General features: G+C 42.0%; 1 protein-coding gene across 6 annotated transcripts in view; it reads right to left on the bottom strand.

Moving 5' to 3' along the window:
• CAB39L (calcium binding protein 39 like) overlaps positions 1-23,023 on the bottom strand; it is an 803,103-nt gene that overhangs the window by 131,797 nt on the left and 648,283 nt on the right. For all 6 annotated transcript variants that reach the window (XM_069205367.1, XM_069205368.1, XM_069205370.1 and 3 more), the window contains one exon: positions 19,029-19,094. In XM_069205367.1, coding sequence (XP_069061468.1) covers positions 19,029-19,094 — 66 coding nt within the window. The remainder of the gene's footprint in view (positions 1-19,028; positions 19,095-23,023) is intronic.

Below are 23,023 nucleotides of genomic sequence, written 5' to 3'. Positions count from 1 at the left end.
TGGGCCACTCAATTCAGATGCTACCAGCGAGAGCTACTCAGGGGGTCTTGGCGGGCTACTGTCAAGCTCGCGATCGACCGGTTGGAGACTCATGCTCTATCAGATAGAGTTTTTGTAGACGAGCTGAATGAGAGGATTAGAGGGGAAGATGAAAAGGTAAGTAACAAGGTGGTTATGATAACCAAGGGAAAGGGAAGAGGACAGTAAGGAGGAGAATTTACACCTAAAGTTGAATTTCAACCTGACTTAGATAGGTATTTTAGGCATAGTGCAAAGGCAAGAAGGGAACAAGACTGTTGAGGATGTGGGCTGGAATGAGTGTGACCATAGCTATTTAGGATATGGCACAGTGTTTGCAGAGCTCGAAGTGAGCACTAGCAGCATATATATATGTGTGTGTGACAAAGCGGCATAATTCCAGTTGCTGCACAATTGGATTAGAATCTGTTATGAAGTTTTAGTTTTTAAAAAGATACAGCACACAAATGATGCTGATGGAAGGATCCAAACAAGAGAGTCCAAGACTGATGACAACCGTTCGGTGATAATCTGAATAAAAGTGTGTTAATATGTGAATCATCACAGTGGGGGCTGATGAAGTCAAAATGTAAAATGTCATTGTTGGGGGGGGAGCGTGCCTGGAGCCTACAAGATGGAAGACACTGATTCTTAAAACTCAGTGGCGCCCCTTAAAAATACGACAAAATTCCTTAAAGCTACATGCATTGAATCGTTTTACCCCAGCTGGTGACCAGAGTGGCATGACCAAAGCGGGACACAGTCCTTTTCTCTGATTGGCCCCACTAGGAAGCAGACTCCGCCAGGGATAAAAGTATGATCTGGTGCACGGTGGCTTACATAGCCCCCGCTCCCAGGCCACCCCAGAGTCTGGAATAAGATGCCTAGTAGTAGCACTTGCCAGCAGAGGTGGTGCAGTGGGGGCAGGTGATAGGTGGTTCTACCCTGACTGGATGTCAGGAGGGAGCTGTGCAGCTGGGCCTCACAGACCGCTAAGAGGAGGTGGAGGAGGCAGGCCCCCTTATGCATGCTGACGGCTTGGTAAGGCCTCATAGTTGAGACAAGCGGGATGCTGTGAGCACTGCAAGAGCAGCCTCAGATGCTGATGAGGAGTGCTGCTCTCTGAGGGTCAGGTGTGGTGGTGACTTGTGACAGTCGGGCGAAGGATTGGCAGTCCCAGGGGACCCAGGGGACCTAATCCGGTGATGTCACCAAGGAGAGCCAAATTCAGAGCACTGAGAGGGAATGGGCTTGAGCGGCAGGTGGTCCCTCAGATTTGCGGACCTTGGACCGAACTCTGACAGTTTGGCCGGTGGGGAGCACATGCTTGACCTGAGGCCTATGGTCATGGTTAGAAACACGTGCAGGCTGCTCGTGCCGCCTGATCACATGGGACTGGCTTACACACTATCGACCCTTCTCCTCCCCCTGGGCTCCTGAGGTGGAGGGCATCGACCAGTTTATGTCCACCAAGCACAACCAAACAAAGATGACAGAAAACTGGGCTAATGCCCGATCAAAGTACACCAAATTGGACAAATTTATTAAGGTGATGGCCCCTGGTGGAGACGCCAAGGACCCGACTACCTGCTACAACACGAATGGCAGTGGCACCACCAATGTGATCCTGTGAGCGATAACTGATGCTAGTCAGGGCCTGAAGGCTCAAATCAGAGCAGTGGGAAACAACATCTCTCCTTTACACCAAAACCTCTGACAGATGTTCGACCAAGTTGCGGAGGGGCAAATCTCCTCTATGTAGGATGAATCAAAGGGCCTGCCTTACGAGGTACACAAGCTTAAAATCACTACTATAGAGCTCTGTAATCGAGTGGAGGACCCTTGAAGTGTGATCCTGACTTAACCTGAGATTTGTGGGTTTTCCAGAGGGAGGGCAGAGTAAGAACCAAGCCCACTTCCTGGAACAGTGGCTAAAACAGAAATTCTGCATGGCTTATGTATGCTTTTCTGAATTTGTCTCTTAGAAAGGCAAAGGAAAGGGACAAAGCCCGCACAAGTGCAGCTGCTGCAGAAGTCATGACGTGCCCAGGCCGTGTCTCGACCAATTCTCAATCTGTGATGCTGGGCCCATCATTCTCTTGCACCTAAATGGGTGCACCTGTGCTGCACCTGAATAACTAAAGAACTTGTGTGCACAGCCATAGTACACACAGCATCCCCAACCACAGGCAAAGGCAGGGGACCATCAAAACTGCGTCATTCACTCTGCTGGCCTCCAGTGTTAATCTATGCGTCCAACTACACTACCCTAGCTTGGGTATGAATTGAGAGTCACAGTTATCCGTATGACCAGACAATGATTGTATATCTCTGTGTATATATGTTGCTACATCTGATATTACCCTCTTACATCAGACAGGACTTATGCATGCATCCTGCAGAAAAATTGTTATGTGATCCAAAATCTGCTGTAAGGTATGTATATATTTTTATTTATTTTTGCAAAACACTTCATAGTACAGACCTTTTGTTTCTGAGCACAGTAAATAAAATATATTACTAGATATCACTAGGTTGGTCTTGCTGGAATTAGAAATCACAGCATGGTCAGAGGCAAACATTTATCTCAGGAGCTATTTTGCTGACTCAGTGAGTTAAATGCAATTCACTGATTACTGCTATGATGTGGAGAGAGTGACCTGAAATCCAGCCAGGACAAATCACCCTTCTATCACTCCAGACTTGGTATATTGCTAGGTATTAAACTGGCGAGTAGTAATTAATAACAATTGTTATTTTCAGTGCTTAGAAATGGCACAAATGTAGCGTGAAACACTATTTAAAATTAAGGTATTAATGTTATCACCTGTGATGTTCCATGTGTGCAGTGGGTGGTACTGGAACTACTTACTGGGCCTGCATATACTGTGCTAGCATTAATATATCGCTGCATGTGGGAACATGCTGCTGTGCAGACATGTGTATTACCAATTACATAACCTCCTACAATGATGTACAAAACGTACTGGTCCCTCTTGTAATTGTGCCTTTATCATACATGCCAATATTTCGAAACACGAAAGATGGATGAAAAACTGGGGTAATTTATTTTCCCCACTGACTAACATTGAAAGAGAGGGAATTTTCAGCAGAGACAGCTACAATACATTTTTGTCTAAAAATTGGGAGTTTCCCTCCTGAATCAGATCTGTTGGCATGTATGCATGATATTAGTAATTACAGATCCCATGCATTTCCGGACTGAATGTAAATGCATTTTGCTCCTAGTACTCGCAGAGTCGGTTTGGTTTGTTTGAACAAATTGGACTAACTCACCTGGCTGGCAAGGTGGGTCAGAAAGTTACGTTTGCAGCTGTCACAAGTCATGATTTTGCTGAGGGAAACTCCTCTTTTCTTCCGTCCTAGATGGAGTAGTACTAGTAGTCTGAGTAGAGAGTGAATCTATCTGGTACCCAATATTTGTACCCAAGTAATTATGCACTCTTGCTTTGGTTTAATAATGAGATCTTCAGTCCCACAGCTCTGTCTTGCTGACATAAAAGAAGAAAATGGATAATCTAGCAAAATGGAATTCGCCACAGAAGCAACCTCACATACATTTTTCACAGCTGTATTGTTGTGCCTTGATAGAGCCTTCATACACCTGATGAGGACCTGAAGCACTCTGTGGACATGCAGTGCTACTCAGGACTGTCTGGTGGAAATGTTGTTGGATCAAAGCATGGCCTGTGTGGTAGGCAGAGCTGGAATTGAAAACAATTTACTCCGGAACCCATAAACTAGGGCTGAGGGTGTGGCAGAGGAACGAGAGTGATCATGATGGGGTAAAGCTCAAAAAGCAGAGTCTGACAGTCACCTTACATATATTTGTTTAAAATAAAATCTGCTGCAAAAAAAATTGCAACCAGGACTAATGTGACAACAGATCTGTTCTAGCTTACTTAATTACTCACAAAGAGGTTGCATTTCACATGGTAAAGACACCTGTTACAGAGATCGTGGTCTGACCAGCAGTTTTGAGGGGATTATAAGATAACTCTGGTGATTAATACAGTGGCGGGAAAGTCCTGCCTTTTCTTCAATCACTGTTGTGACTTAAAGTAGAACAGAGGTTTAATGTGGCTGCATCAAAGCACACAGTTTAACAAGCAGATCACAGAACTGTATTTTATGTAGATGGGTAAATCGGGTTCCTGCTTTTGACACTGAGATCATTTTGTTACTTCCAGTTCATAAGTTGCAATCCTTCGGCAAAGAATGGCTCCTCTGGAAATTAATAAAGTATTTTTAGTACAGACAACACGAGTCAGTGTGTTATATCCTGACTTGGTGTTTCTCTCGACCATGCACTCTTAACATACAGGACCAGACTTACCAACATTTCATGCAATGCAGGGCAGCAAGCCAAGTTGCTGTGCTGTATGAAAGGGAGACAACAGAAATGTGCTATATCTACTAAGATATGGCACATTTCTGCTGTCTCAAATGTGCTATGTCTACTAAGATATGGCACATTTCTCCTGTTTCCAAACACTGGCACAGTGTGCTGCATAGAGCCAACTCAGGCACTCTTGCCCTATGACTCAAGGATGCCTGCATTACAGCCAGGATAATTTTTGTGCAAAAAGGTATACACTCCTGCATAAAAACAATCCTTAGGTACCTTTTCCTCTTCTGATGTGTGCTGCAGAATGTAGCATGCATAGAAAGAGGAAGTAACAAGGAGAAATAAACATTTTTCTCCTCACAAGGCCTGGTATAGGGAAGCATTTTGGCATAATTCCGGTTTTACTCACCTTAGAAAATCTAGGATTGCCTCAAAATCCATGGCTGGATGAATAGGAATGCCCATGTTTCACCCAAGGAACGCCTCCCCAATGCACAGTAATGCAAGGCAGCACTATGCACTTCCATGCATTACATTTTGGGAAACATTCCATGCAACACTACAAAACGCTGATTTGCGTGGCTTTGTACATCTCAGCTAACATTCTGCAAAGGGGCTGTGCCAAAAAAGTGGCACAATATTGACGCTAAATGTTAGTTAATGTGGGCCACAATATGTACAGGTATGGACGATATGTGATTCCTACACTTTATAATTCTTGCTGTCTTAAGTAACATTTCCTGTACATTGATCTTTCTGATTGTTTCCACAGAACTCCACCAGAGATGCTCTGCTTCTAGAAATATAGGATGCACCCCAATACTACTAATTGACCCAGACGTCTCAAAGCATGGGCTGGTTGGAAATTTCCCATATCAAAAGGTTTAGTTTGAGAGGCAAACTCCTCCTGGTTTCTAGGGTCAAGCAATGGAATTAACTCCCCCCTAGACCTATGAAACTTGGATAATTTATTTCTATTTAAGAGTAGCCTCACATTGGTTTTGTTTTAGGTCTTGCCTTCTATCTGTATATTCCTTCTGGGCCATGTGCATGTTAGCCTTGACTTTACTTTACTTGATTTGACTTGAATGGTGAGTCAATGAGATTGCTTGCTTTGACCAGTTTAAAGTGGGAGATTGAGAGCTGGTTTAATTATGCCAGAAACGGATGTCTACTTGCAGGTCTAGTTATTGTAATCTTGGTCTGAGTGGCCTGAATGTTGGGTACTTTGCTCCTGAGGCATTATTTTAGCCTCTTAGTTTTTTTTGTTTATTTTTTACAAGAGGTGGTCAGCAATGGTGTTCTAGAAAACTTGAGCGTGGGGAGTCCTTCTGACTGTGCAATGAAGGTTGCTGACTTTTCTAAACCTCCTCTGAAGTTGCTGAGAGGGATATTTTGAAATTAGAAATCTGTGGGTTGCAATGGAGCCCCACTGCTGTCTTAACAGAAGATTTGTAGATCCTGTTGAGTGTTTGGAGATGTGTTTTTACATATTGGCTGCTAGATTTGTTTCCTAGTGTGGACATGTAGTGTTTTTTGCCTTCATTCTTTTTACTGCTTTGTTTAATGACTCAGAAGAGAGATCATTTGTAAGAGAAAGCTGAAGCTTTTGAAAAGCTGGCAGTAGAGCTGATCCGTTTCTTTTATTTGGTTAGTAGGTTACATAGCTCAGAGATGAGTGCCTTGAGGCTGACTTTGTTCCACTGTCTTTCAGTGGTCTTGGCAGTCTGTGTTGCAGTAGTGGTTGCTTTAATGACTGGGTAATAGAAAGGGATATGAGGGGGTGATGGTTGTTCCAGATGACGGGTAGGTTTCCTTTTACTGTGATGAGCCCTGTTAAGAGAGATTTCATCCAGGTTATGGCCAGTTGCATGCGAAATTCTAACCTAAAGTCCTGGAAATGTTTCTGACCTCCGTATTTCTTCCAGATAGATCGTGTACGTAGAAGAAGTGGGTGGTCAAACCAGATATTTTAATCGCATGGTACACTGCAGAGGTTGTCATGGTTTAACATGATGTCTGAGGTGGTGTCTAGGAAGGTATCTTCAAATCCTTAGCAATGGACTAGGAATGACCAATACTTGTTCATGGACGAACACTTAAACTTTTGTTGCTTGTAAGGATTCCATGATGATTAGTACAAGCCCTCCTTCTGTACTCCAGAGGCTGTTTCAGGATGATTCCATATGGGTACTGGATAGGGGAATAGCTTTGGCAATGCACTGCCTCATATCTAGATGAGGTCAAGATAAGCAGCGGTAGGCAGTCTGTCATTTTTTAAAAATATATCTTCATTGGTTTTCCATACCATTCTGTCATTTAAGTAGCCTAGAGAAACAGGCATCTGCAACACCAATAAGTATGGCTTATTATTTAGGATGTATGAAGTTGTTAGTTTTGTTGAGAAAAAAATTAAACAAGAGGGATTGTGGGTTATATGTGTATGTTGTACAATATGTTTGAATTGTAATAGATAACAAAATGTACTTGCAATGTTTGAAAAGTAATAACACAAAGCTATTGTACATTTTTTAAGGAAATTAAAAGCAATCAAGCTGTACTTTTTAAGAATATGTTTTACTAAGGTATGTATGTGAGTAGTCTAATAGTGCAAAAATGCAAATACGGTAAGTAGATAGATAATGGTAGATTGGAATGGCAGGTACACAGTGAAGAAGCTAGGTAGGTATGATAGGTATAGTAAGGAGATATGATAGGTTTGGTTGGTTAGGTATGTTAACTATGTGTGATAGGTATTGTAGGTTAGGTATAGTAAATTAAGAGTGATAAGTCGGTATGATAAACTAGGTATAGCAGGTAAGTGTGCTAGTGAGGTTTGGTAGTGATAGTTAGTTAGGTCTACTTAGATATGGTAGGTAGGTATGGGAGATGAGTTAGGTGTGATAGATTTGGCATAATATGTATGTGTGGTAGACAATAGGTATGTACATAGGTAGGTATGGTAGGCTGGTTATGTTGAGTAGGTACATTAGACATGGCATGTGGGTATGGTAGCTTGAAATAAAATAAAAGACTTGATATAGTGTTGTAGGTATGCAGATAGGAATGCTAAGCTGCAGTAGGTAGAGAAGGATTGAAGGTTAGGAATTTTAGTTTAGGTATGGTTGCCCACTGTGTATAATACATATATATACTAGTCAGTCAAAAAAATCTTCATTTCGGTCAAACTATGACCATAAAAGCACATAAAGAAACAAACATCCTTTTCACTTTGACATATCACAATCAAAATGAAAATTAATTAACATGAGATAAAGAGAGAAAGAAAAACTAAAAAACATAGTTTAAAACAAAACCTCAGAGGCAAGCTCTAGTAATAGAAGACAAACAGAGCTTTGAAGAAAATCATCCCGATCGTGGGCATGAGACCAGAGCATAATATTTGGAAACATTGACTCGGGGTGTTTAAAATGCGAAAATACTTCACTACAGATAGGTAATATATAACCAAGCAATTTAAGAGATATAAATATTAAAATATGTACATTACATCGAGATGCAAGTCAACGAATGTTCATGATCACATGGCGTATTTTGTTCTCAATTTTAGGACAGAGCAGATAAAAAGTATAATTGCGTACCATAGTGACGGAGAATTTAGGTGGTGTAAATGGTGCACCCCTTCTTGATGTGTATATACATTTATACCATGTAAAACAGGACATCAAAATGTAAGATCTTAAAGAGAAATACAGTGTGCAAAAGAGCATAATGTTTTTCGTAGATTGAATGAAGACTCCATTAGATGGGCAACACAAAAGTGAGGCAAAATGAGTACCTGTCTGGGGGAAAAGCCACTAAATGGTGAATCATACTTACTCTTAGATGAGTAAGATAAAATCTTATTTCAGGATTCTCTATCCAAGATAGGTACGGTTCCATACCTGGGATAGTTGAAAGCGGCACATATTGGATAATGGAAACCATATGAAGAGATGTTATTATTCTAGCTTTCTGTCTGTGTGCAAGAAACCTTGTATTACTAACTCCTCATATTACCTGGGGCATCATAAATAAATAGATATGATGATAATATGTACCTTTCTTAAAGCAAAGACGTCCCTTCTGCATTGAGACAGAGGTAGAAGGGTGAAGTCAAACAACTAATAGCATCGAGTAAGAAATGTACTTTTCCGAGATTGGGTTTGGAGAAAATACTTAAGAAAATGCATTGTGCTGTAGAAACCCCGCCAATTTACTGCAGTTTTAGAATGTTTATGAAGACAGAACATGATCTAAAAATCTATCTTCAAGGCGTCATTAGTGGGAGCCAGGTCCCCACAAAAATGGATACTTCTGGCTACAGGCTTGTTTTTACCTATATCTTGCATACCAGGCACATTTGTAATCGCATAGGTACAAGTGTGAAAGGTCATTTTGCCATGAACTACCTGCCTTTGTAAATTAAGTAAATCACTGTGAGCACTCTCCATCTATATAGAGTCTTGGGAATCGAAGATGCATGATATCATGATTATATAATTATACACATTTTTAAACTGTTTTATTTTGCATTGTTTCATGGTTCTTGAGCCAATCAAACATATAACAAGGACCAGCCTCCCAAATTCACCTCCATTGCAGCAGTCAAATATTATTCTCATTTGGAGCATGAGGTATTTGGAAAGAGTTTGATAAGCAGGTGAAAAAAGGCTCTCAACTCAAAAGAGGAAGATACCCCAGTCTTCCAGGTCTCCTGCACCTTACCACAGTTCACTGATGCATGGAAGGTCAGAAAGACAAGCATAATCGCCAATAAGTATTTATGCATTGAGTGGCTCCTCCGAGCCTGACATGCACCGTAGTATACCTGTCGTGTTACTTTGGTCTCGGACTCATTCCAATTTATTTACATATTGGTATTTGTTAAGCATAACATTTATCCAAAGGGATCGTGGCACTGATAACCTTTTGAAGAGGAGTTGGGTAACTTTAACAGATCAGGTACTAGGCTGACAAAGAGGGGCAGAGGCATGTTTCAGACCTTTAATGATTTTGTTGGGAAAAATTCTGTTTACTAAACTAGGGTGGTTGTAGTGTATATATATATATATATATATATATATATATATATATATATATATATATATATATATATCAAATGTACTCTGTTGTTACTACACTGTTAAACTTGTTGTTACCAATTGGATGCCCGTGCATTTATTATGTCCCTTTGATCCATGGAACATTTGATTTGGTTCTTTGAACTCCGAGAGCCATTTGTTCAGGGTCCTGACAGCCAACCAGCTGTTCTCCTGTAATGGGTTTGCTTCTTACTTTCTTGAAGAAAATTAAAAAGAAATGCTGTTCTTCCTGCTTGTCTTTGAAATTGTCTGTTTCCACAACACCCATTATACCACAGGGGTATTCGCAGTACTTTGGAACCTTGGCCAAAGGAGCTCTTTCAAGATCTAAGTGAATAACTTGGTTTGGAAGTAACCACCTCCTAGGCCAGAGAATTTTGCCGTTCACTTTGAAAGGCTTTATGGTCTAGACACAGAGACTTGAAGATAATTCTCTGTTCGACTGGGGACCAGTACAGCTTCGTTTTTTATGGAGGATTTTTCAAAGCCTGGTGGACAGACAATCCCGATTTTAATGAAAATATGAAGGCCAAGATTATGCGTTCTCTCTTTAATGCCAGTTCTCATAGCAGCACCTGTAAATAATTTAGAACATCACAAAATTGGACAATACAATAAAAACTGCGACCAAGCACCTATATATTCCTTCTTTTTCTGCTGCACACAAACAGTTAAGTGATGTGGTGGTGTGTACAGTAGTTTACATTAGTGGCAATTGATTTGGTTGTAATTTGGGGGGAAAAAAAAAGGAATGACATGAACAATGAAGGTTGTGTTTTTTTAATGTTTTAGAGTGAGAATATTGTTTCCTATTTATTTTAAGAATTCGTGGTTCACATGTTATTTGTTGTTTCTACTGCTGGTAGATTAGACCAGTTTAGGTTTTTCAAATTACGCACAGTAAGGTTACTTTTAACTTGTTTCTCTTTGAGTTAAAATTAAAAAATCTCTCTGATGAAGCAGATTGTTACTACTTAAATGCAAGTTTTCATTGTTGAAGAAGGCAGTAGGTAGTGCACGAGGTTGTGGCGTGAGGACGCACTAGGATTCAAAAAATAAGGTGAAATCCTCACTTTGCTTTGGGCTTTGTAGCGCACTGTCGCATTTCGGAATGATCAACAGAGCACAGGGTTGCACAGGCTTGCCCGATGCTTATTTTAAATGTGTTGCCGTTTTGGCACCTGGGCTTGCAGTATGCATGTATGTCAAGAGGCACCTGCAGCAGCCCTTTTGAAAGATTGGACAGGTTGTGGTGGCTTGTCATTAAAGGCAGGAGCTATTAAATAGACTGTTGAGATTGGTGAGGGGCACTTCAGTCAGCTGTTCCAAGGAATGTTTGAGTCAGTTGTGAGGAATGAGCTATTATAATAATATCTGTTAATAAGCAATGTCATTAAATTTGTACTACAAACCTTTATTATTAACAAGCAATACTAGTACTGGCTAAAGAGAGGAATTTGGAAGATAAGGCCATCAAATATAAAATTGAGGACAGCCTTAATGATATAAAGAGAATATCTTGGGACAGTGGGAGTAGAATGGAGAAAAAATTAGAATAGATGATATGTTCTCAACGTGTGGGTCATCGGTCTGAAAATGAAAATCTTGGGTCAGCAGTGGAGGCTGATTTGAGTAAAAAGATTGATAGAGGTAATGTTTCAGAAAAGAAAGCATTTATATCTAAAGGTCGAAGCAATCCATGAAAAGGTTACGCCAAGACAGCCTTCTGGATGTTACTGCTTCATTAACTAGGGTACTTGAGTTAACAGAGGAAGTGCACGTCAATGGTGGTGGTATTGATCTGAGATAACAAACAATGGATTTGACGTGCCGTCTGCCTTCCTGGTAATGCTAATACAGCTTTAGCTGTGGAAAGAAAGGAGAGCACTCTTAGAAAAATCGATCCAAAGTTACTGTGTTTGGCTACCAATCAGGGTGGTCCTTCAGCCCATGCAATGTTTTTGGCGATTCCTTCATAAACTAAATGTCTAAATATGTAGGGGCATTTACTTAGATTCATATGATTGGACATAGCCAACTTTGAAAGGCTTTGTGGACTAGGGAAATACTCTGAAGTTAATTCTCTGTTAATTTGGTAACCAGTGCAGCTTAGGTAGCACAGGAGAATTACTGGACTTGGGCGTATGTGACCCCTCTCTAATTCACCACTGTCCAGCCCTCTTTCAGAAAGTGCTAACCCCATGGACAATATATCAGATTATATCAATTACTCTGAGCACTGTGTGGAGCACAGAATTGACCCAGAGCTGGAAGAGCCAGGTGAATCAGGAAAAACATTTACACCTTGCTATTTTACCCACAATCCCAGGAAGACCCATTTCCACTCATACAACAGACAGGAAATATGGCCCTGGATCCTTTAGGTTTCAGCAATCTCTAGTGCACTTTTCTCGGCAATGAATGAATGGCAAAGGTCCTGTCACTGCACCTGGGCGTAGTGGTTTCACAGGTACCCCTATTAAAGGGACATTTTCAAACTCTCTGGAACTGCCAGTGGATACACTCCTTTAGACATCTCCTCAAGAGGCCAGGGTTTGTCAATCCAGATGATCCCAGTACTGACAACATACATCCAAATAAGGAAATATTCTGGTTTCCAGAAAAAGGTCATTCAAGTGCTGCTTTTCATACATAAGAAGGGAAGGTGAACATTTATAGCCGCTTGGACCACACCTCCAGAACCTTCACCCCAGAAGAAACCTCAACTCCTAAAATTGGTTGAAGAGTTGTCAAAGAAGCTTGTTTATGAGTTTGCAAGCCTCTGTACAACTAACATGGGATCTTTAAGGACGAGTACACCTTTGTTTCTAGGAACTTTCTCTTCCAGTTGACAGTGGCGAAGGTGGTCTTACTGACTAGATTCATACTGTTACATGGAGGAAGGCTAAAGTCTCACTAATAAATAGAAGACAATATACACATTTTAAATCACTCAGTTATGGTCTTTAAATGTGGCACAATTTTCATCAGTATACCTCCCTGCAGTCCATTTTCATCAAAGAGATTCTGTGAATGATAACAATGCAGGTGAGAAAAGCCTAGTGATATCCAGAGACTTCATTGACTCCACGGCCAGAATCATGAACACTTCTCTTTCCATGCACCTGACAGCATGAGTGAAGTCATCTGACACAGGCAGGCCTATTTAAAGCTACTGATTTGCTCTTTGAAGGAAGAACGTACTACATGTTTCAAAAGCAGAGGCAAACACTGTAGTAGTTTATGATAGGCATTGTGATTGCCAAATTACTGAGTTCTATCCAATTAGGACTGGTCACAACCCAGACCTCCTTCCGGTTGACCAAGGCACATCAGCCTTTCAAGAGCCCGCAAGAGGCCTGTCATTTCATCTATCTCATACCCCATGTTGATTGTGGCCCTTCAACTTTGTCTTCTTCATTTCAATACTACTGCGTACCATTAGAGTCTTTTGGTGCAGGACTACACAGTAAAAAATGGTTGAAAAAAACAAACAATAAAGAAAGGACACAGTACCCTGATGTAATGACAGTAATGACCGCTTGTATGCATTAGCAGCAAATGGATGTATGTGTAAGACTGTACAGTAGATGTGTTGCATGTGTTACATGGACATGCTTAGTAGCAGGTTATCCTTTGAGGAAGGAGAACAATGCCATGTAACCAAGGACAGTGAAGGTGCAGTGCAGGATGTTCAGGAACCAGACAATGTGTAAGAGGCGAGTTTTCAGTTTTTACAGGTGAAGATGGGATGGACCTGTTATATTTGAAATGCGGTGGAGCTCCAAATAATTGGTTTGTAGCAGGACATGCTTAGCTTATAGGTTTTTCCCTCTTTCATTTCCCTAGTTCCAGCCTGCCAATGCTATTTCTGCTTGTTATGTCTTGATCTCTGTCACCAGGGATGGTGGGGGTGTTGGAGTTGGCTGCCTTGTACATGATGTAACAGGCCATAAGCATAATGGAAGTGGGAGCTCACTGACTAGCGGTGCTCTTGACATAATCAGAGTGTTCAGGCAAAGAGGAAAGGAAGGAAGGGGTAAGCACGTTCGAATTTGAAGGCTGTGGTTATATCCATTGTAGGGGATTGTACAGACAGTCAGACGTCCAGGGTACCCAGGAAATGGGCCCAGGTCTGGAGGAATATCTATGTCGTGTAGGCTGTAGACAAGTCACTCGTGAGGATGCGGCTTAGTACATGGCTGACAGCCACTCATCATGGGAGAGGGGTGTTGCTACACGCCAGTGTCTAAGGTTACAGAGTTTGGCCGTTGCTGACGCAGTATATAGGAGCCGCAGTTGCAGGTGAGAAAGACCTTGGGTATCATCTGTGTCATGCAGGAGGAGAAGGGGGTGGGTATGAGAGGGCGGTAATGGCAAAACTTCCCATAGCGTGTTCCCCACTGCCTTCTAGTAAGGTTGAATGGTAGGACAATCGTTGAGTATATGTAAGAAGTCGCAGCGGGGGTGGGGACAATGACAACAGGTTGCATGGTGCAGAAGCCCCACAGCCCTAAGTTTCTGGGGCGTCCTGTACCATTCGTGCAGTGTTTTGAAGAGACAAAACTTTAGGCGGGCCTCACGGGCCAGTGGTCTTTCCTCCATTAGGTCACCCTTATGAGTATTGCTACTTTTGCTGCATACCCTCCTTCAGCGGGAGCTCAGGCAGGGGAGTGGAGAGAAAGGCTTCCTGGCGGTGGCCCACTGCTGCGATTTCCCGGAGAACGCGCTCCATGGCAGTGTCCGAGCGTGTTTCAGTTGCAGGAGAGGCCATGGGATAAGGTAGGGAGATAGCTTCTGAGAACAGTAGTTGGCGGGTGTGTTTACCCACCACCTTGCAGTTGGATATTGCCGAGCGGAGGGGGTGATCCAGACTGCCTCCGGGGCTCTACCTCAAGAACATGCCGTGACGTGGTGTTGGGCCTTCTCACGGCACCGCTTAGAAGTGTAAGTCCAGTGGTCATTCCCCAATCCGCAGGGTCTTCTTCCTCACTCCAGGACGTACGTCAGATCTCCATTTTGGAGGGGGGGGGGGAGATTCTCATATGTGGCAGTTTGCACACGTCTCCTTCGGTTTCACTCAACCCTCCACATTCTGTGACCTTGCGGCAGCTAATAGTATTCATCTTGTGTTACGGTATGGGGTGGAGAGAAAAGTAAGGGCACGTATCACCCTGGATTCTGTCCCTGGAGATTATGGTAAAGTACTCCCCTGCAGGGAAAGGGGAACCGTGGTCACAAAGTGGTTGAAGAGAGAGCGGTCCTTAATGCCCGACGACCACACCCCAGTGTGTAACCTCTCCTGGTTAATTTGGTGTTGTTGGGTTGGGGGTGGTGGGTCTCCTTCCCTCTGTTAAGGGCTACAATGCTGCCTGAATCTAGAACTCCATATGTCTCTCCTCTGGCCCCTGGGTCCCACTGTAGAGATGGGCTGTCTTCCGGGAAGCGGGGGTAGTTGTACTGCGAGTGGGTGGGAAGGCCACTGCCAGTTCCTGGGCTCCCCCCTGACCACAATTAAGAGTGGGCCGTTAGCGCGCTGCCATCCCTGTCACCAGTTAATGCTGCCTCTATGCCCCTCTCACCTTAGGGGTTGATGATGCCATATTCCGATGGATCCAAAAGCCCCAGGTTGGGGGCTTGGCAGAGATTCACTCCCTGTGCTCTCGCCCCTTTCTGTTTGCCACTCCTCAATCAAAGGGGGGCGGAGGGGAGGAGAACGGAAAGAAATGGTGTCCCGGGATACTGATGTGGAAAGCCTAAATTGAGCCCATGCATCCCCGCAGGGCGATAGGCCCCAAACCTCTCTGGATTCCCGGGCCATCCCTCGCTTCAGAGGAGGCGCCAGCTCGGTCCGGCCACTCAGCAAGGCATGCAGGAGATGGGAAAGCCCTCTCGCTGATCCACCACCTCTGCAATCCTCTCCCAGCATGGTCGAGCTCGTGGAGCAACAGCTTCAGGCAGCCATTCTTGCCGTGGCCGACCACGCCCCCAGCATTCTCAATCACCTGGATATTAGCGACCTCTATAAAGATCTGTGGTCTAAGATGACATTGTGAGTATATACAGTAGTTATATTGCAGAGCGAGTCATAGGAGTAAGTCAAAATGAACGGATGAATTGCGCCAAAGGGCCCGTGTAGACATTACAAAGTGAAGAACTAAGGGATGAGCCACAAGGGACACTCTTCTTAAATGTAGACTATGTTGGGTAGAGGAACTGCCTGACAGCAGTTATAACAAAATTATTTCAACAATTCCTGTGCACTAATACAGATGGTATACTGAAGCAGGGGATCAAGTAAAGCAGAGTGATACATGGGGTTTAACATGTATAGTTCTAGAAGGATCAGGTCAACCATCCGCCTTCATTATAGGTTCATTTGACATGGTAACACATGCAGTACGGTCCAATGGTGGGGACATAAGATTGTTGGCTTCAGTGAACTAGAAGTGCTGGGAGTTATTTTTTTTAGCATTTTATAAGGAAAGAAATACGACAAATAATGCTATAAACTGAAGGATGGACAGAGTGCCTTTACCGAAGGCACCACTACAGCTTACTTCAACTGAGACCGGACTGTGGCTCAGGTGAAGGAAGGATTGTAAACATCTGAAAGGGTAAGAGTAAGGAGTAGAAGGTAATGCAGTGTCAGGGTGGGAGATACAGGTGCGCAGAAGAGGCAAGTGGGTCTTTATTGGAAGTCAATAGGCTGCAGCCAGGTGAGCATATCTTTGTTCAAGAGCAGGTTTAGCTAAAAAAAGTTGTTGCGGTTGAGGCTGATACAGGATTTATGTAAAGAAGGGATCTAGACCCCGGGCCGGTCCAAAGAACAGATGGGCACCAACAAGTTTGCCTTAGCCGTGCCACTAACATGGGTGCGCACTTGGAGCCTAAAGGGTGCAGTTGTGTGGGCTGTGGACCGCAGGCAAGACAAATTCAAATTACAGAAAAAAAGGGTGAGCAATTACACAAGGCGGAGAATAGTGCCCTGCTGCCTCTAGAAGGCAGTGGAAAACAAACATAATTTAAAAGCAAACAAGACACACTAAAAGTAACAAAAAGTAAAATTAATAAAAATAAAAATGCACCACTGCAAATAAGAAAAAATAAATAAAATAAAGAACAAGAAAGTGGCGCCAGGTCACCAAAAAACAAGGAAAAAAACCCATCCTATTTCACGTAAATCGGCAGGCAGCAGAATTACTCCAGGCAGTGGAGCTTGACGTCATGACAGTGGTAGAGGGATCCAGGGCCTAAAGATGGAGGGGCTAAAGATGGGTTGGGGAAAAGCAAAGTGTAGTGGATGTCTTTGTTACTTTTAGCATATGGATGTCACAAAGCTAAAAGAGCTTACAATGCAGAAGCAATTCAAGTTTACGTGCTAACAAAGTTAGGGTTTGCAGTGTTGCTAAATTACTTAAAAAAACAGTGGGCTTGATTGTGCACAGATACTGTTTATGACTATGCTGGCGCTGGATGGGCAATTCAAAGGCAACTAATCGCCTCAAAGTAATGATTTGCCTTCTTTGCACAAGTCTGAACAAGGGAATTGGGTCATGTACTCAAGCAATTGAAAGGAAAGTGCTTTCTGATAAATCACAAAACATCTTCAAATAACATTGTTTGGGAAGTCTTATGACCCTACAATGAAGATCAGACCTCTGAGTAACTTATGAGTTCTACCAGAGTACATTATCATTAAAGCAAAGAGTAGCCTCAAATTGCATTTGTGTTGTGGTTTCAAATGGATGGGGTCTGTGTGCCTCGGGTACTAGTGTGTTTTCAGTATCATAAGGATGGGCTTGGTTGTAAACATGTACACAATTAAATTGTCTTATCCAGTCTGGCCTCTGAGACTGTTTTGTTTTGAGTGCTTGTTATTTTCTAACGGAACAAGTTATGTTATGAAATGTAATCTGTTGTTTTTTTGCCATGTCTTTACTGGTCTGCGCTGCTTAGCTTTTGCAGTCCCAGAATGTTGGGGTGCCATAGTGTGGCAGGTGGAGAGGGAGGTCAGAGGAGAAAGGATGCTGTTGTGCTGGGACATTCACTAAGTAACTTGGAACTTACCTTCTCTCGCATGGGATTTCTATGTATAGTCATAAGCATTGAATAGTTTTGCCCGCCAAACCTAAAAAGGTCGAGCTCAATGCTCCAGGGTCTTGTCAGCAGGAACCAGAAAAAATGATCGGATACTGAAGGGCTGGCTGTTCTTAAAGTCACAGCCTCCTTTTTCTTTATTTATAATGGCAGCCTATGAGCTACACTGCCCTGCACTTCTTCATCACTGTTTTGCATTACAAAAAGGTTTGTGAAGGATTTTTTTCTGTTAAAATTTTCAACTCATTCATGCATTTGAATGTATGCGCCTTAACTTTGTCCTTTTTGAAGCAAACTGGATGAAGAATTTTGGACACTGAAGCCTTGCCTTTAGGCTGCATATTAACATTTTTAAGTGACTTTGGAGGCCTTCCTGAAGTAAGGCGAACATGAAAACTTAAGAAGTTATATTGGAAAAAGTGCTCCGGGGTTCCTGCAGTCGGACAGAACTATTCAACGCTTATGACTATTGTGGAAATACCCCTACGAGAGAAATGGAGTGACAGGTAAGAAACTATTTCTTCTACAATAAACCCATAACCTGTTTATGTACGAGAATTGGCTAGTTGACTTCTGCTTATCAAGGTGCTTCAGCGAAAAGGAACAATTGTAACAATCCGCTTCAAGAAGACTATTTCTTCAAAAACTCCTATGACTTTTAACACCTGTGTAGTTACTTTCTACTTGCTGACGTCCTATAACATTTCAATATTTGGTAACTTCTGAACAGCTTTATAGTAGGTTTTGGGTTGCAACTAGGGTGTAACAAGCAAATAAATAAGCATAAAATATAAAATCGTATTTTTTCAATTAGAAATTAAGTAAAAACTGTTGATAACAACTTACTTCACGACTCAACATAATATTAAACTTTGTTCAATACATCTGAAAAGAATATAGAAACTAATGTACTGAAACTGATATACCAAACCACCATAGGTAAATATACTTGGGATGTTGGAAAATGTCCCTGAAGTGTGAGAGTAATAATAAACTTCTTGTGGCCAAGATAATGGGTACTCTGCTATATTATCGTGATTTTAATTTCGACCTACAAAAATAACGAATGGAGTAATCAACGACCATTATGTCATCGAAAGAAGTGTATCTTGAGAACTACTGATTTATTATTCTTACCTCCACTGCTAAGTACTTTGACAATGTAGTCACAACTACCTATAACACAACCACATATAACTTCACATCTTAGTATCCTGAGGATAAATGTACAACGATATTATGACAAAGAGCCAGATAAAGCAAACCACTATTTTTGTTTTGTTTTTTATAGCAAGAGTTTTTCAGGTCCCTCTTATAAGAGGGGGTTCAAAAATTATGGGACCAAACTGAAGATTAACACCACAGAATTTGTATGAATATAACACATCCAGAGTCATTATAACAGTGCAACTCATAATCCATAGGTTTCAGTTTACCTTTAAAGATTGTCTCTTTGTAACATAATTTTCTGAGTGGAGCAATTTTTCATAGTCATTAAAAATCTGCAAAAAAGATACAAAGACGTAAGCATTCATTTATCTTTGTGCACATTCTTTCAAAAATTTACATACAAGGATCCTAGTAGCTAGCCCCACAAACAGCTTATGCACCCATTTTGCCAGTGTTATTACCACATTTTCCCAAGCTACGTTCTAGGAGTTAAGGCAAACTTACAGTGCAAAAGAAGAATAAGCGCAATTACCGTTCAGTGGTAAAACAGGCACAAACATCTTTGAACCCGTTTATAACACTGCCCCTACCTCTAAATGAGGTCATTGGTGTTTTTCAAACACAGCAACTGTAAGCTGTGAGCATTTCCCTCTATTTAATAGTGGGTAAGAGACATTAACAATATCATTAACTGGCATCAGATCTGCTCATACATGACGTACTTTTTAGCAATGGGTCAATCAGCATCACCATGATGCAATTTAGCATAGGGCACCCAACACACAATGGGCACCCCGGAATATGGCCCAACATGGACATAAATAAACTTAACAGTTCTTGTGGGCCATATGTACGACCCAGCAGTCACAATCCCTGCGATTTGTGAAGTCACAGGTTGTTAAAATGCATTTCAGAATGTTCTAAACCCATTTTGTGATTCATGAAGTGCTTTCCAAACAACAAAATGGATTTCAAAATGCATACCAAATCACGATTTGGGAAAAACATGCATTTCACAGTGGCCCAGATAATCTCAGAATACCTTTTCAAAGGCCTTTTCTGCATCTCGCAGGGTTACTGCCAATGGCAGCCAACTTGATGCCAGATCAAACAAGCAATTGCAATGTAATGGGTCTTGCATTTGCTCGAGTTAGAGCTATTAGCATTGTAAACTCCTAACCGGACTTTTCTTGCCACATAAACTGAAAATTAAAAGTAAAACAGTTTCACATGAGCGAGCCAATTCACAGCCACCATGCACATCAGCACAAAGAGACACACAAAAGTAAAAAGAAGTTCGCTCGCAGTCAAACTTATCAGCAAAACTGCAATTAGCCATGTAACAGGGGCGATGGCCAAGGCGGTAACAAAACCTCCCCAAGGAGGGACAAACGTAAACCATTTACCAATGTCATCAAATGATTTTTGAAGGGCAAGCCCATGAACGAGTGGTAGTGATGGGTGCGAGGTGGGCATTGTTAAAAGCCCAGATACATACCAAAACGTCAGAAAAGCAGCGCTTGCGCGCTGCTATGCTCAAGCTCAAAAAGCAATGGCTTGATAACATGGTACGCAGTGCCTCCCTCTGGTACAATAACAAAAAACACACTGGCCCCTAGTAACAATATTTTAGATGCAAAGATCCAAATGGCAAATAAAATGAACTCAAAGGAGTTTATGAAAAACAATTTCAAGACACATGGAGGTGCAGTGAATATTGGTGCAAAATAAACATGCTTATTGCTCTCTTGAGAGGTAATAAACTCAAGTGATGAATCGTGATCAACAAGTGTATAAACAAACACAAGAACAGCATGACCATTTACGGTAAATTCTCATTTATCATGTAGGCTCAGTGTTTTTAAAGTCAACTGAGTTTCGATCCCAGTAAAAATGGCGGGATCATCGTAAGGGCTCAGAGGGTTACAACGACCCAGAGAGGGAGATTGCTAAAGGAGGGACTCCCTTGTGACAAGCCTCAGGAACAGGGTGGCTGGGAATGGCCTCAACTGGAAATATGCTGGATACCCGTAGGGGGCTCCAATCAGCCTACAGTGTGAAGCATGCATGTGGTCTGGGTTTCAAGGCTGAGTGCTACAGTCCATTTATGGAGACTCACGCATACTGCCGACTAGCAGCATCGAGTCCTTTCAGGGCAATGAGTTCTCCAAGGGCCCTTAGTGATTCAAGCCCAGTGAAGGACTTTGGCACTCAACCTTGAGACCCAAACCACACACATATACTGCAGCAATTAAGTTCGCCTCAGATAATTACCGACTTTGGCCACTGGGCCCATTCCAAGTCCAAAGTATCAAAAACCTCAGGTTCGTCGAGTTTGACAAATAGATCGTTTAAAGTGAGTGATTGAGCTCCAAAACCGCACTCCACTAAAGCTATTCTTCCAAGTGGATCTCATAAAACCCCTTAACTTATGAATTAAGTTTGAGTAACATTCCAATACCCTAGTCTTTGAAGTTTGTGTTGTTACTGCAAAACTACAAAGCCCTAAACTATCCAGGCATCTATGGCTGGCATGGGAAACTTATGACTCCTGCGCACGTACTATATCAGCCTTTAACATTTTAAGTTCTTCCTTAACTAGCAGCCTTTTTTTCACCTTTAGCCCTCTTATATTAATAGATACTATTCTTCGCTTATGTGTACTACACATATCTATTTAGCCTAGGGAAGCCACAACTACATTTTATCAAACATTAATCACTTTCATCTACCTCAAATTTTTGAAGGGGAACGTCTTTATTTAAACCCTGCCACGTGAAACATGCCTGAATATGAAAGCATTAATTAACCCCCCAGCTTTGGCTCTCCTCTTCACTATCACTCCTAACCCCACACCACCCTCTGTAGATCCCCCCTTATCTAATTCCATCCTCCCACCCCCTTTGGGCTTCCAATCAAGTGCCCCCCCCAGCTACTAAGTAAAAAAGCACCATCCATAAGCCTGCTTTTGACATAGCAAAGTTGTAATGGCAACCTGCCTGATCAGCTGCACTGAGCTATGCAGGTAAGTGCAAAATAATCAAGTTGCAATAAAAATTCATGCAAATCTCCTTTCACGTTTTCACATTATACATTTATGCATACAATTTTATTAGTGCGTGCAATCACTATAGTCTATCGCAAAATAATTTTGCTTTGATCTTCGAGGTGTAAAAATTAACTTTTGAGTCCTTAATTATTTTTAAGTGTGCAGGATTCATGAGGCAAGCATAGCAGATTTTTTCTTAGAATGGTTGAATAAACTATCTCAGTAGCCTTTTTCTCTCAAAAGAAATGAGGTCTAACAAAAACTGTGTGAATTAAAGCAGTTGTTTTTGCATCAGCATGCATTTTTATTCAAGATTTTCTATCTCAAAATGAAGTTACCAAAGAATACAAGTATTGTTTTGGGTCTCCCCAAAGCCACTTTGTTCAAATTGTGTGATTGTTTCTTGGTCTTTGGGAATCTGTGGGCCCTTTTTATCTGTCAGTCCCAGTCATTTAATTAAGGAAAAGCAGATTTAAACAGTAGAATCATGAATAGACTTCAGCTCCTTCCCCTATGCCAGATACCTTGAGATTATTTTGACGCTGTTGGCTGTCAAAGTGCTCTAGTTTCCAGTGTATGTCTACAATCTGGGCAGCTTGACCAGCCGTCTGCTCCTGAATAACAGTGTGTTGAGATTCCAATTAAATAGTCCTTTCTTCCAGCTCTGTGAGTCTTTCAGCAATGCTACTGCAGGTGTTAGACATTATTAATGCTGTGCCTTAAATCCAATTTGTGGCTGCACTGACCTTTTGATTGTCTCTGCGAGATTCCTCTCAGTGTGCATAAGTCCGTGATACATTATATCGAGGGAAGGCTGTTGAAAGTCTTGGGGATCTGTGGTATCCTCTCTCGCACCCACTCAGCCTTAGTACCAAGGGAGATAGTTGTGTTGCAGAATATTTCTATTGCAGGCCTAAAGACCATGATGGTCAAAGTTTTTATCAGGGGTTTGCTCTGACTCCTAATAGTATGCTCTACATTGCCAACGATCCTAGATGATATAGATTAACTCAGAGTAGAGCTCAGACAGTAAGAACAATTGCTCCCCCAACTCAAGCTCACAAGAGTGACCAGGTTTCGTAGTCAGGCTTGGATCTAGCAGCCCTTAAGTATCTAATGTTGGGCATGCCTGTATAAAGCTCAGTTTGACACCCAAAATAGTTGCTTCCTGCACCGCTTCTATGCCCCTGGTCTTGTCTAAGCACTGAGACT

The sequence above is a fragment of the Pleurodeles waltl genome, chromosome 8, assembly GCF_031143425.1.
Source record: "Pleurodeles waltl isolate 20211129_DDA chromosome 8, aPleWal1.hap1.20221129, whole genome shotgun sequence".
In the NCBI taxonomy this organism is placed as follows: domain Eukaryota; kingdom Metazoa; phylum Chordata; class Amphibia; order Caudata; family Salamandridae; genus Pleurodeles; species Pleurodeles waltl.
The sequence above is the reverse complement of the archived record's forward strand: the minus strand, read 5'-3'. Positions and strand labels throughout refer to the sequence as shown.